Consider the following 12,787-nt stretch of genomic DNA (forward strand, 5'->3'; position numbering starts at 1 on the left):
CCCGGGCCACGGACCGGTATCGGTCCGTGAGTCGTTTGGTACTGGGCCACGAGAGCTAACGCTCAGGTGTGAAATTTATGGATTTAAGGGTTTTTATCGTTTTTTAGACGTATTTTTTTAAATCGTTTTTATCGTTAACTTTGTTTCCCTGGGTCTTTTCCCGTGTGTTATGAATAAATCTTCTTTTTTTAGGTACCGGCACTGGTTTTATTTTGCTGTATTTATCCGCGACACCTTAAAGGCCGGTCCAGGAAAATATTGTCGGACATAAACCGGTCCGTGGCGCAAAAAAGCTTTGAGACCTCTGCTCTAATGGCCTCCACAGTCATCAGATCTCGAATAGAGCTCCTTAGGGATTTGGTGGGTCAGGAGAGTCCCATCATGGATGTGCAGCAGCTGGGTGATGCTATCATATCAACATGGACCAAAATCTCTGAGGAAAATTTCCAGCACCTCTGTGAATTTGTTCCATAAAAAATACAATTAAGTTCTAAAAGCAAAAGTGGAGTGAAATACATTTATACCAGGTGAATATGCCATGCTGTCAGGAACCTTCAGTTTATGTTTATTAGTGTTTGAACTGAAAAGCGAAGCACAAGAAAAACAGATAAAAATCAATAGAAATTTATTTTCTTACTTATCAAAAATATCTGCAACAGAATTGCATAGATGGACACAAAATAGCTTCCATGATTGATTCATGTGACTGTAACAATGAGAAGAGAGTAAGACTATTCCAGTGTGTTCTTCTCTCAAACACATGGGATGCTTATTTGAACTGAATAAATTCATACCATAGTTTCCCGTTTTCAATAAAGATTAGCTAATACGTACATTGTGATATACATCTCCAATTTTTTTCCTTAAAAATCCAAATGGATAATCACTCCTTATAAATAAGGGTAACAATAAATATTCCAAATATATTAATTCTTGGTTTGTTAAATACTTTCCGATTATATTTTCTGAACCGATTATGCCACACAGAAAAAAAGGGAAAACTCTTCATGATTATAATTTTTAAAGCTTAATTGCTATGATGCTCCTCTATGACAAATCAAATGGAAATGAAAAGTAAGAGAAAAAAAAAACAAGTCCTCAGCTTCTTCACAGATCAGTAGAGCACACAGATCAGCTCAGTGTGTTCGGTTCTGCCGGAGTCGACAGTAAGGAAGTTTTTTTGTTTTTCGTGGGTACTGCATATCATTTTCACACAGATAGTATCCCAGAAATTAATCCTTCAGCTTCTCATCTGGAAACATCCTCCTGCTGTCCCTCGGTGTGTGCTTATCCAAAGTAACCGACTGCCAAAATAATTTGGAAATCCACGTAATCCAACATTTCCAGGCTTGCTCCTGTCGCTGCTCCTCCATCAGTTGGCGTACTGTTTGTAGAAGGCAACTTTGACACGCTCGATCTGGTGACACAGCTTGATGGCAGGCCCGAGCTTCAAGTCCATACACTCCTGGACTGTGGGCAGAGTCAGCAGCAGCAGGGCCTGACCATCGATGTCCTGCACACAAGTTAAACAGAAATATTCAGGGTTTGAAGCTTTCAGCTTAAACTCCTGTAATGTACTTCACCTCAAAAAAAGCTGCTTGCAGAGGGCGTTTTTATACAAAATTAGAGCTTCAGTTTAGTTTCAAACAGTCTAAGGATGAGTTTTTTTTATTTTTAGTGTATTTATATAAAGTATTTGTCAGATTCTAAGTTGAAAAGTTCAAAACAAAGCTCTAATAAAATATGATAATGAAAGCACTCGACACATTTAATAACATTGCCATTCTAATCTCAACACACTGAGCAAAGCCTTCATTGGCTGGTTTTCTTGACAAATGTGACCAAATCACCAGACTAAACAAAACTCATTCTGTTTGTAAGTACACAATCTCATTTCACTTTAGACTATTTAGGCTAGGTTTTATTTCCATTTGAGTTAACTAAAACATGTTTAAATTACTATAATAACCTTACAAAAAGTCTCTAAGTAACAAAACAAGAAATGTTACTAATGGTTTTTTAAAAGGCTTAAATCTTGATTTCACACATTTTTGTATTATTAATTCTCTTTTTATTCTTTATTTTCTAAACCAATTAAAATGTGCAGTAATATGAAGTAAACAATTTTTTTTTTCCAAAAAAGCAGAAAATAATCGACCGCTCGAAGAAGATGTCATTTGTAGCTGGATAAATATCTGCCTGAGAAAAGCTGGTACCAACTGCACCTCACAGAAACAAATAAGGGGTTAAAAATATAATATCCACACATGTTATTTATCACGTCTGTGTTCAGTGTAATATGTGAGAGTCTCTGCTGGCTTTTACTGTCTTGGTTACACTGAGGTGTTTCTCTGTGTGTGTTTATCTACTCTGTGTGTAAAGACAGCCCCTCCCCTCCTTCTACACACACAGTCCAAGGAGAGACACACAAGCTGAAGTCAGTCGAGTTAATCACTCTAAAATAAACTAATAAAAAAAACCACATTGTTGCCACCTAAACCAATCAGTGAGGCAAACACTGTATCTAACCAAACACTGGGCCATCAAGAAAAATATATTAAAACAATTTATAGAAGAGTTTGTACACAGACAGTTGAAAACAGGGGCTCTGTCTAAAAATATCTATGATTTCTCTAATGCTACATTTTTGCTCAACCCCTGAAATTTAGTTACTTTATTCTGCACCTTCAGCCCCTATTTATCAAACAAGCAACACTTTTATTGACATGTATACCTAACAGTAATTGTGTTTTTGTTTTTTGTTTACCTGCTCCTGGAAAATGCCAGCCAGAGATGCGCAGTCGGTAGAGTTAATGAACTGGACGACTTCATCTACGCTCCACTCCAGAGGGTTTCTGTCCAAAACCAGCTGACCGTCCTCCTCCTCCACCTGAAGTTGCACATAAAAGGCACACTGTGAACTAGAGGGTAGCACACACTGCTCTGGGTTCTGTTAATCACTCAACTATTTCAGTGTGGATAGGATAAATCATGATGCAAAATCCTGATGTGATAAATCCCCCCATCGTTGATTTTTTCTGGTGTAGAAGCTCGTGATGGAGCTGTTTTACTCTCCTCTCGACACTATTACTTTTACATATAATTAAGTGTACCAAAAATATGATGCATTAATATCAGTAAACTTGCTTGTCATAAAGAGTATGGGGAACCTGTTTTGTAGCCTCTCTGCTTTACCTGCATGTCTTGTCCTTTGGCGGGCTGGTACTTGCTGTTCTGGTTGTACGCAGACAGCGAGCGAGTTGACCTCCTGCGACCTGCGGGAGCCTCCGGGCTGAGTGCCGGGCCGAGTGCCGGGTTTCCCGCGCTGACGGCTCTGCGCAGCGCCGTGGCCCGGCGAGGACGGCTGCTGGTCACCTCCACCGATGAGGTGTCTGTGTGGTCCTCGCGAGGTTCCGAGCTGGTGCCCTCGCTGCCCGACTGCAACGCCCTCTCTTCGTCCTCCTCTCCCTCATCACTGTCCTGGAGAGGGGAGAAAGAAGGGAGTTAGAGAGGCGCTCAGTTGTTCACAGTTGTCCCAGAAATCATGCATATCATGCAGAAATGTTTGTCTCAATGTTTATTCACCAAGTTTAGCAATTTATTCAATTTACCAGTCAAATGAGAGTTGTGGAATAATTAAAAGCAAAAGAATTGTAAAAAAGCTGTGGATAAACAGTAAATACAGAAATTTTTAATTTGAACATCAGCACAAAAGCTGCTTACAAAAGCCGAACTTGAATGTTTATGCCTCCTAAATGTTCTCACAGCATTTTGTTGGGATCATTTTGGTAAAATGTTGTTAGAAAAGGCTGAAACGCACTGGTGTAACAGTAGAGGAAACATTTGAGCTGGACTGAAATCTGAAGTTTCTTTTAATGACATTAGCCAAAAGTTTCTTGTTTACACAGACAAAGCAGAGGCTTTTATGTTAACCAGAAGCTGCTACGTCAATTTAAATGTAGACAGAAATATCTATTAAATATTACGACTGTAGCTGACTGAGATAAAAACAGCTTTTCATGCAAAAAATTAGTTAATAGTATAAATGATTTGATAGATCTGCTAATCTGGTGACATGTAATTGGTTACATGTCAGTCTGCAGTGATATAACACAGAGAAAAGAAGCCACTCCTCACAGATGCCAGAGCACAGAAACGATCATTAACATGAGCGGGTTATCTATTCAATCACTTTGTGTTTCTCTTTAGGACTGAAACAATCTTCCAACCAGTCCGACCAGTAAAACTCCACAATGTTGCTGAACCACCTCACGCATAAACTATACTTTCAGCCTAACGATTCCCTCCCTCCCAGCAACCGCCATCCTTGTTGAGGCCACATGAATGTGTGTTTTTTTTTAATGTAATGAGGAAGGTAACTTGGTAAATTTAGGGTTTGGGTTATCATGCTTTCCTATAGACACAAGTACATAAAACAGGTAAGACTAGATTAACCTCAGCCAGCCACTGCAATAAAATGTTGCCACGTGAATTCTTTATTATTAGTAAACCAGAAATTTTGAATATTATGCAGGTATATTTACACTACTTTTATGTTGTTTGTTGACAAGCAATGCAGTGTTCCAAACTTCTGGTATAAACACTTGGAGTATTGTAGGAGTGCTGGAGGATACGATTTTGGGGTTAAAAAAGCTAAAAATTTGACTTTTTACTTCATAACTTGTGAGCAATGAAGCTCATTCTTTTTTTTTTTGTTGTTTCAGTTTTTTCAGGGTTATGCTTGTTGCCTGGTAATACACTGGTAATATTTTCTGAGGTTAGGTGCTCCAAATCCTGTTTGGGCCACATTTGAACCTAAGTAATTACCACAGTAGGTTTCATGTAATGTTAGTTGGATATGTTGAATTTATTGACTTTATTGCTAGAATACTCCCACTTATTCTGGATTATCTGTCCATCTGGGCTTTCTCTGATTTAAAGCAGACCTTAACTCCCTGCTAAACTGGCTTGTTGAGTTTCACTGTGGACTTTGAGTGATTTTAAGGAGGAATCTGCAACATTTAAAAAGTCTTCTTGTAATAAAGAGTGCTGAGGTCAATTGATCATAATACAGTCACATAGAAGATGCTACCTGCTCATTCACTGGTGTTAAAAACATATTCCTGTGGTTTAAAAGTGACACAGACAGCAATCTGGGAGACGTATTTATGATGCAAGAAATGGAAACTTCTCCTGCTGTTAGCTGAAGAACAGAAGAAACAGATTTCATTTTAGTTGCCGGTTCAAAGGCACAGTGGGGTACGCTTGCCACAAAATTTTATTGTGCGAACACCACAGCTACACTAATGCAGCTTTTTATTATCCAACATGCCAGGTTGTACTGCCCTCCTGCTAACAACTCAGCAACACTGCCCAAGTGCAGAGGACCAAAATTTAAGAATGCGATAATTTCCTGTAATCACTGTTAGTACAGAAGTCTGTTGTTACGTGTCTTGAAATGTATTTATGTTGTTGCACAAGTCTAATATTTTTCCAGACGAATCTATCTTTCAGCCTGACTTTCAGGTCAGTATTTATTTTATATTTAATTTTGTATCGTCATCAGAACTGTTAATGTTAAATCTGTTGTTTTTGGTCATCTTTAACAGTCATAATAATTTATTTATTATAATCTTATCAACTATTCTCCCCTTATTTAACCGGAAGATGAATGGTCAGATTTTGTCTTTTTATCCCTGTCATATAGCGGTCTGCAGCATATTCACACGTAGTATATGAATATAAATTAAGACACAAACTAAAATCTCTCAGGGCCTTCTTTTAACTTTTATGTTGCTTTTTTACTTTCTATTCTACAGTATGTGTTAATATTTTAAGTGATCACTTTTAAAAATCTATTTATCTAAAATCTATTTATTCGTAATACCACCTCTTTATTCACCTGTAAATAACTCAACCTGCACAAAAAGGTGTAACACAAACAAAATGTGACTAAAAGTTTTCTGAAATGTTTGTTTTTGTTTTTTTTAACCACAGCAGCAGTGACAAGGACATCTCACCCTCATGAATTTTTATTATTATGTTATCCCCACTCTGCTTCATGTTTTCTAGCCACAGAGTGACAGTTTGTTTTTCATAAACAGAGCGGGAGCGCAAGAAGAGAGACAAGTGCACACTGAAATTAACAGATCCTTTTAAAATAATTACAGTTTATTCAAATCCTGACTTGCTTTCTATGGTGTGAAAGGTTCTGCGTGTCTTCTATTGTTTCATTCATCCAGACTGCACAGTGGGCGTATTAAAAGGTGGATTAAGTGCTTATATACACTTTTAATAAAAGTAGATTTTCCCATTTCTCTAAATATCAGCTGGACTGGCCTCTAATATGAGTGATAAACACTGATCATTTAATCATAAAACAAATATGGTGAGAAATGTGTCTTAAATCCTTTGTAATAAATGACAAAAGACATAATGAATAATAAAACTGTCTTTTGTTGACAGGACACAGGAATTTCTATTAATTCAGGACTCAAAGGCTGTCAGAATGCTGCTCCATTGCTGCCTGATCGATGCAAATCCAAAGGTTGTCTCTCTCTCTGCTGAGGCGCTGCATGCTTAGCATTGTTCTAGGCTGTGGCCTCCAGATAATCATATTTACATTTAAATGGCAACAGACATTACGTGAGGAGGAGGTATGGCACTCAAGGGATCCAGAATAGAAATCCATGCGAGTTTTCAGAAATGCTAAAGATCCTTGCCCCGAAAGAGCCCATTAAAACCCGAAACAGGAAGCATGTAAGCAAATACTCTTTCAGCTGTGTTGATGCTTACCCATAGCAGAGGTGCAGGAACCTTTCAGCTGTGCTGTGGACATTATATTTTACCTTTCCACTCATGATTGTAGTAAAAAAGTCATGCCAGTTTATACTCTTCCTGTACCGATAACATAAGATTACTATGGCATTTGTACAGTGGTCTGGATTAAGCACTTAATGAAGCCGTAACGCTCTGAAACTGTGAGCGTGTAGCATTGTGTTATACTTAATAACTTAGATTTGTGTAACGCTTTTCAAGAAACCCAAGGACGCTTTACAAAAGAGTATAAATAAACAAAAAAAGGCTAGAGGTCAAAGGCTTTGCTTAATACATGAGTTCTGAGAAGTTTCTTGAAGGACTCCAGTGACGGGAAGTTACGCCCCGGCCTACATGCAAAATGTTGTGAAGCTCATATAGGTGTCCACATAACCTCTGAAATTAAAGTTATGGCACTCTCTTTATTATAAGTGGCTTCAAAATAAGTGCTGTTCGTAGTGAATGTATATTTGTCAGACCTCCTTTCTTTGTTTACTCTAAATCTGTTTAACCAGGACAAAAAATGACCTAAATCAGCCATTTCATTCTGCTGTGACAAATGTAACGATGGTATTGTCTCACTTCATCATGCAAAAGCCATGAGGAGTAATATTCAATAGAAATGTCTCAGACAATTGTGAAAAGCTTTTAAAAACAGAAAAGTAGTTTTGCAAATTACTGATGTTATTGATAAATATATCACACAATATTGAGCATATCAGTCATCACATGTTTATTTAGTCCAATGTGATTGGCTGACCAGTATTTGTGCTCAACCCAACATTCAGGCTGAACGTAAAGCTGCTCTGGTGTCTCTGCTGGACGTGGTTGTTGATTGTTGTTGGATCAGGAGGACGTTGCTGGACAACGCCACCAGAAGGTCCTGGAGTGATTTCCTCATCTCTGCTTGCCTCGTCTTCTTCTTTGAGGAACAGCTGCGTGAGTTTTCTTACAGATTTTGTGATGACCAAACCCAAGATGAAACCCAGAGCGAGGACGGGCATGATGAGAGTCTGTTTAAGTCAGAGTTCTGCGAATCTTCATTTAATCCAGCAGGCACGAGTCTTGTTGAAACTGATGATGTTAGCAGTCTCAGGTGGAATGTTTCTTTTTGTGCTGGTTTTCTTTCATTGCTATGGTGACTCAAAAGCTCCTTGTTGCCATGGCGCCATGTTGTAGTACAACCAAAGCCTTTCTAGAAGCAAATCTCACCACTTTGCAGCCATCTTGAAAAAATTCAAGATGGCTTGAACCAAACCAAAACAAAAACCTGTAGCTCCTCTTATGGCCACTTGAGGCAGTCTAGCTAGACTCCCATACTTTGCACAGTTTCATATAAAAATATTCCAGGAGGAGCCTAGACATCATGGTTCAGAGGTCCACTATAAAATGCACTGAATGCAACGCCTGTGTAGGCTGTTAAAACTAGAGAATAGGGTTGCCAACCGTCCCTTAAAATACGGAATCGTCCCGTATTTCGAAACAAAAGTACACGTCCCGTATTGAGCTAATAAGGGACGCACTTTGTCCCGTAATACAGTGAGAATCAAAAGTAGTCTATAAATGTTAATGGAATTAACGCTTTGTTTGAAAACATAATTCCCAGCCCCTCTCCTGCTTTGTGACCAATGAGCTGACAGCACACTTATGACAATTCGAGTATGACAATTCAGATTACCGCTCATCTCATTGGTCGAGGAAAGGTCGCTTACGGAGAAAATACCGGAAGACAACAGATGACCACAACAAGAAGCATGGCCAACAGGGAAACAAACGCCGACACTGCGGTGCAAGTCTCGGACGACAGTACACCTAAAGCTGGGCAGACACTGTGCGATTTTTTCAGTCACGTTATTCAGCTCCTGCTCAAACTGCACGATTGACTCGCAGGGGTTGGAAGTTGGTAGGTCACGATGCAGGTCTCACACTATACCGCCCGATGCTCTGATGCGACCTGAGTGCTCACACTGTGCCTCCATAACATGAAGGTTATAACAGAAAATCTGTCGCTCGCTCTCTCTGTCTCTCACTCACACAGACACACCACCACCACCATCAACTTTGCTAAATTGCTAATGAAAAACATGATCAGGCAGCTGTGATTGAGCAGCAGTGTAAATCCAACTATTTTCACGGTTGTTGTGGTCGTGATAATTTTGTGAGGCCACATCGAAAAGGCTCGGATGAGCTTTTCAAAGTTCTACAAGTTGTGCCTCCATCGCTTGTGTCCAGATCACACGCTGCACTGCCGTGCTGCTCCGTCTTTTTCACGGCGTTTACGTGTTTGCGCGCGAGCAGTGTGAGCGGCTCACGAGCGATTGATGATCGGGAGCTGGTCGTGAGGTGTTAATCACTTCTCGTTACCCCACGTATACTACACGACGCACGATGAAGGCCAAAATCGGTCCGATCACTCAAAAATCGGCTCAAAATGGGCCTAAAACCGCACAGTGTGAGCCCAGCGTTAGAGCAGCAATGTTTGTTCCCCCTCAGAGAAAGGGAAGAATGGGAAAAGGAAAACACCTGGCTGGAAAAAGTTAATATGGGCATGTGCAGTGAATATCAGCGCTATGTGGCCAGAAGTGTGATAATATAATTTATTTTGTGTAATAAACAACTGCAAGGATAGATGATTACAACAAATAGATGACTAATACATAAAAGTAATACATAGATGAATAATGATGATGAGTTATGATGCGTAATCATGGGAACAAGCGGGTTTTCAAACGGGAGCAGCTGATTAGCATTAGAAAAGCTGAAATAATACCTCAACTGAAGCCAATTGTACTAAATGCACTAAATGTGCACTGTTACAAGAATATTTTTCTTTCTATTGTTTTCTATTATTTTAAGTTAAGCAGGACAGAGTTCTTTTAAAGAAAGATTTACTTATATTCTCAAAAGTTAAGCATGACAGGCTTCTGTTTAAGAAAGAGACCTGTTTTACTGTGTTAATGTTGTCATTTTGAGCTAAAAATAAATGGCTAAATGATCATTTGTTTCACATGTGTTCATATCACAAAGAATACACATCTACTTAAATCAAATTCAAGTCAAAGGGTTAAAAAAAAATAATTTCACACACAAAAAAAGAGCTAGAAAATTCACCACACTGGGAAGGGTGAAGACAACTGGGTCGCCCGGCCCTGGCCACGAGGTGTCCCTTATTTATTTTTCAGGGAGTTGGCAACCCTACTAGAGAATGAACTCATGCCTGCTTTCACTGAAAACTGACCTTATCCCTGTGTTAATATGATAAAGCTAACTGAGGCCTTAACCTGTGAGGTAGTCATATAATACGCTTTAAAACTCACACAAATGCAGACTTGATGCCTGAAGACGGTACTTCTGTGGCATCTGCATATTAAATGAACAACTATAATGTGATTGACTGCAACCTTTCTGTGCCAGATGTGTGGCTATTTTTAGCTACAATAAATAACTCAGTGCCCAGCAGTGGATATATCTGCATAAGGCACCTGCATGAGAAGCTCCTCTTTTACCCCGCATTTTCTATATTCACATGTGATTTTGTTTATAATTTATACACTGTGCACTTTGTTGTGAGTGTACCTGCTGCTTGTCACATGAGCAGGAGTGCACAGGACACTTGTTATGAGAGACAAAATAAAGGACTGAGGAAGAAGTGAGGTGTTTTCTAACCTGCGGGGAGCCAGCGGGAGTGTAGTCCACAGCAGAGGAGCGTCTTTTCTTCTGCACAAAGATAGCTTTCCTCTTCTTCCTGCGGCGCGTCGGCTTGGCCAGCTCTCCCTCTGCTGTCTCCTCTCCTGCAGTGGGCTTGGATAGCTTCCTCTTCTTCCCATAGTAATAGGCTGTGGACGCAGAGCAGATGTTGAAAACAATGCACCCAAAACAAAACTTAGCCACTCATCCAGGGCAATTATACACTCTGCAGCATCACAAGCTTTGATTTGGGTCTCCTTCATAGCTGTGGTGCAGGAAGTGATGCGTATAATTACAGAGACTCACTGTATTTGGTTTTTGTTTGGACGGAGCAGTTCTCTGGGCACTTGTCAGTAACGAGGATGGGGCTGAAGAGGTTCGGGCAGCACTGTAGTTTCACACACACTTTACGGCAGAAATCTGGGATCTGGTCTGCTAGGCGGACAATCCGTATGGTGGAACGATACGTTTTTCCTTTATATCTGTGTGTGGGAGGAAGGAAAGGGAAGACAGAGGGACATTGTCAGTGAAGAATTACTTTTACTTATGAGGACAATGGCTAATTAAACCATCTGTGATCCATCAAAGCACTCATAGGTGAATGATGATTGCTTGCACAGCAAGGATGTGAAAAACGGGCAGTTTTACGACAGCCCGCATGACTTCAGACTGTTCGGTTGATTAGGCCGATTCAGGAGAACGGAGTGAGATGAAGGGTCAATTTGGCAATATCCCACATAATGGCTAAGGTCGGGCAAAGAGAGCGGAGCTGCTGGCAAGAAAAAAATATAATGACCTACAAACTAATGTTGGTCTGTGCTACTTTCTTTTTTTTGGAGGTTAATAGGTTAAAATCCAATAATAAATCATTAGTGAAACAGCAGTTTAGTTTGATTTTAAACCAAAACACATCAACAAAGTCACATTTCAATTAGTTGTATCGATAAATTTCTTTCAATACATTCTGTTGTGTAACATAAACGTGCTCACAGAAATCAGAAAAGGAATTTTTCATGTCATAGACTGAATGACTAATCATTTAATTTGCAACTGTTAAGGAAAATCAAAATCAAGTTAAAGCCCTAATAGAAAATAAAATAGTTAAATTAAGTCTTATACCCTTAGAAAATGCAATGCTGATATGTTAATTCTGACAGGACAGGATGACTTAAAGGTTTCTAAACATGCAGCAGAGTTTATCTGATCTCTTTGTTTAATCATTAATCATTAAATGAGACACATGCGTGTTTATCTGGTACTATAGCCCATTGTTGGCTCTGAGAGGAGGTTAGATGAGGGGAATTCCAGAGCAGTGCGTCTAACTCATAATAATTTTCATAGATACAATTTTCACTTACATGAGGCAGTCCTAATGAAAGGAGAACGCGGCTTGTGGTAGTCAAGGAGCAGAAGAAGCAAACAAAACGAAACAAAAACACACAAACAAAATACTGATTTTCTCTTTCTTCTGCTTTTAGAGGTCTCAAACTAACATAATGCACCAGCAGTCGGCAACTACGGTCAAATCAGTTAATACTAAGTCAGTCAATTCAATTTATTCAGTTACTTTTAATTATTAACTATGTTTGTCTTACTAATTTATTTTTATGGATCAGCATTAACTCTGCTCTTAGAACTTGTAGGAATGAACAGACTGCTGCCCACAAGGAACTATTCTCCACATTAACACCTTAAAATGTCTGATTTTTACTGATTATCAACTAAAAACTGAAAAATAAAAATAAAAACTATAAAAGATGCAAATCTGCAATAGCTTAAAAGCTGCAGATATTCTGCAACATTTGTGATATAAACTTTGCTTACCAATGTATTTTCTTATGTTTTAAACACTAATATAATCTATGAAATCATGCCAAGTTATTTAAAAAAGCCCTGTAATGACTATGACACGCCATGAGAGTTAATTCACACAGTGACCCTGAGATGTGCTCCATCAGGACCTCAATTTTAAGTAACAATCTGAAGAAAATTACAACCAAACAGGAACAAGATCCATTAATTAATGAGAAATATGTACTCTCTGTCAACTTGTTTTTGCTCTTGCTTAATTGAACTCAATTGTGTACTGAACCTTCTCCACTTTGGAGTCAGAAATAAATTGTCTCTCTGGGTGGTAGATGCCCCAGAAAATTAAAAGTAAATCCTCTGGCGAGTTGTCAAAACACTCGTGCGTGAATGTGATCACTGTGCTCTGCGGGCCAGCACAGGTGACTCACTCAGACTCATGACTGCCTGATTCTTTCTCGTTTCGGACGAAAAAAAT

The 12,787-nt window shown here is 39.1% G+C and overlaps 1 protein-coding gene across 5 annotated transcripts in view; it reads right to left on the reverse strand.

Moving 5' to 3' along the window:
- Window positions 1-604: 604 nt before the first annotated feature.
- sfmbt2 (Scm like with four mbt domains 2) overlaps window positions 605-12,787 on the reverse strand; it is a 61,937-nt gene continuing 49,754 nt past the window's right edge. For 4 of the 5 annotated variants that reach the window (XM_080888031.1, XM_080888030.1, XM_080888029.1 and 1 more), the window contains 5 exons: window positions 10,810-10,985; window positions 10,483-10,652; window positions 3,196-3,480; window positions 2,768-2,890; window positions 606-1,513 (listed from right to left, as the gene is read on the reverse strand). In XM_080888031.1, coding sequence (XP_080744157.1) covers window positions 1,373-1,513; window positions 2,768-2,890; window positions 3,196-3,480; window positions 10,483-10,652; window positions 10,810-10,985 — 895 coding nt within the window. In that variant the 3' untranslated portion in view covers window positions 606-1,372. Of the gene's footprint in view, window positions 1,514-2,767; window positions 2,891-3,195; window positions 3,481-10,482; window positions 10,653-10,809; window positions 10,986-12,787 lie in introns of all 5 variants that reach the window. The other variant, XM_080888032.1, reaches the window with a different exon arrangement.

The sequence above is a fragment of the Rhamphochromis sp. 'chilingali' genome (assembly GCF_963969265.1).
Source record: "Rhamphochromis sp. 'chilingali' genome assembly, chromosome: 7".
Lineage (NCBI taxonomy): Eukaryota > Metazoa > Chordata > Actinopteri > Cichliformes > Cichlidae > Rhamphochromis > Rhamphochromis sp. 'chilingali'.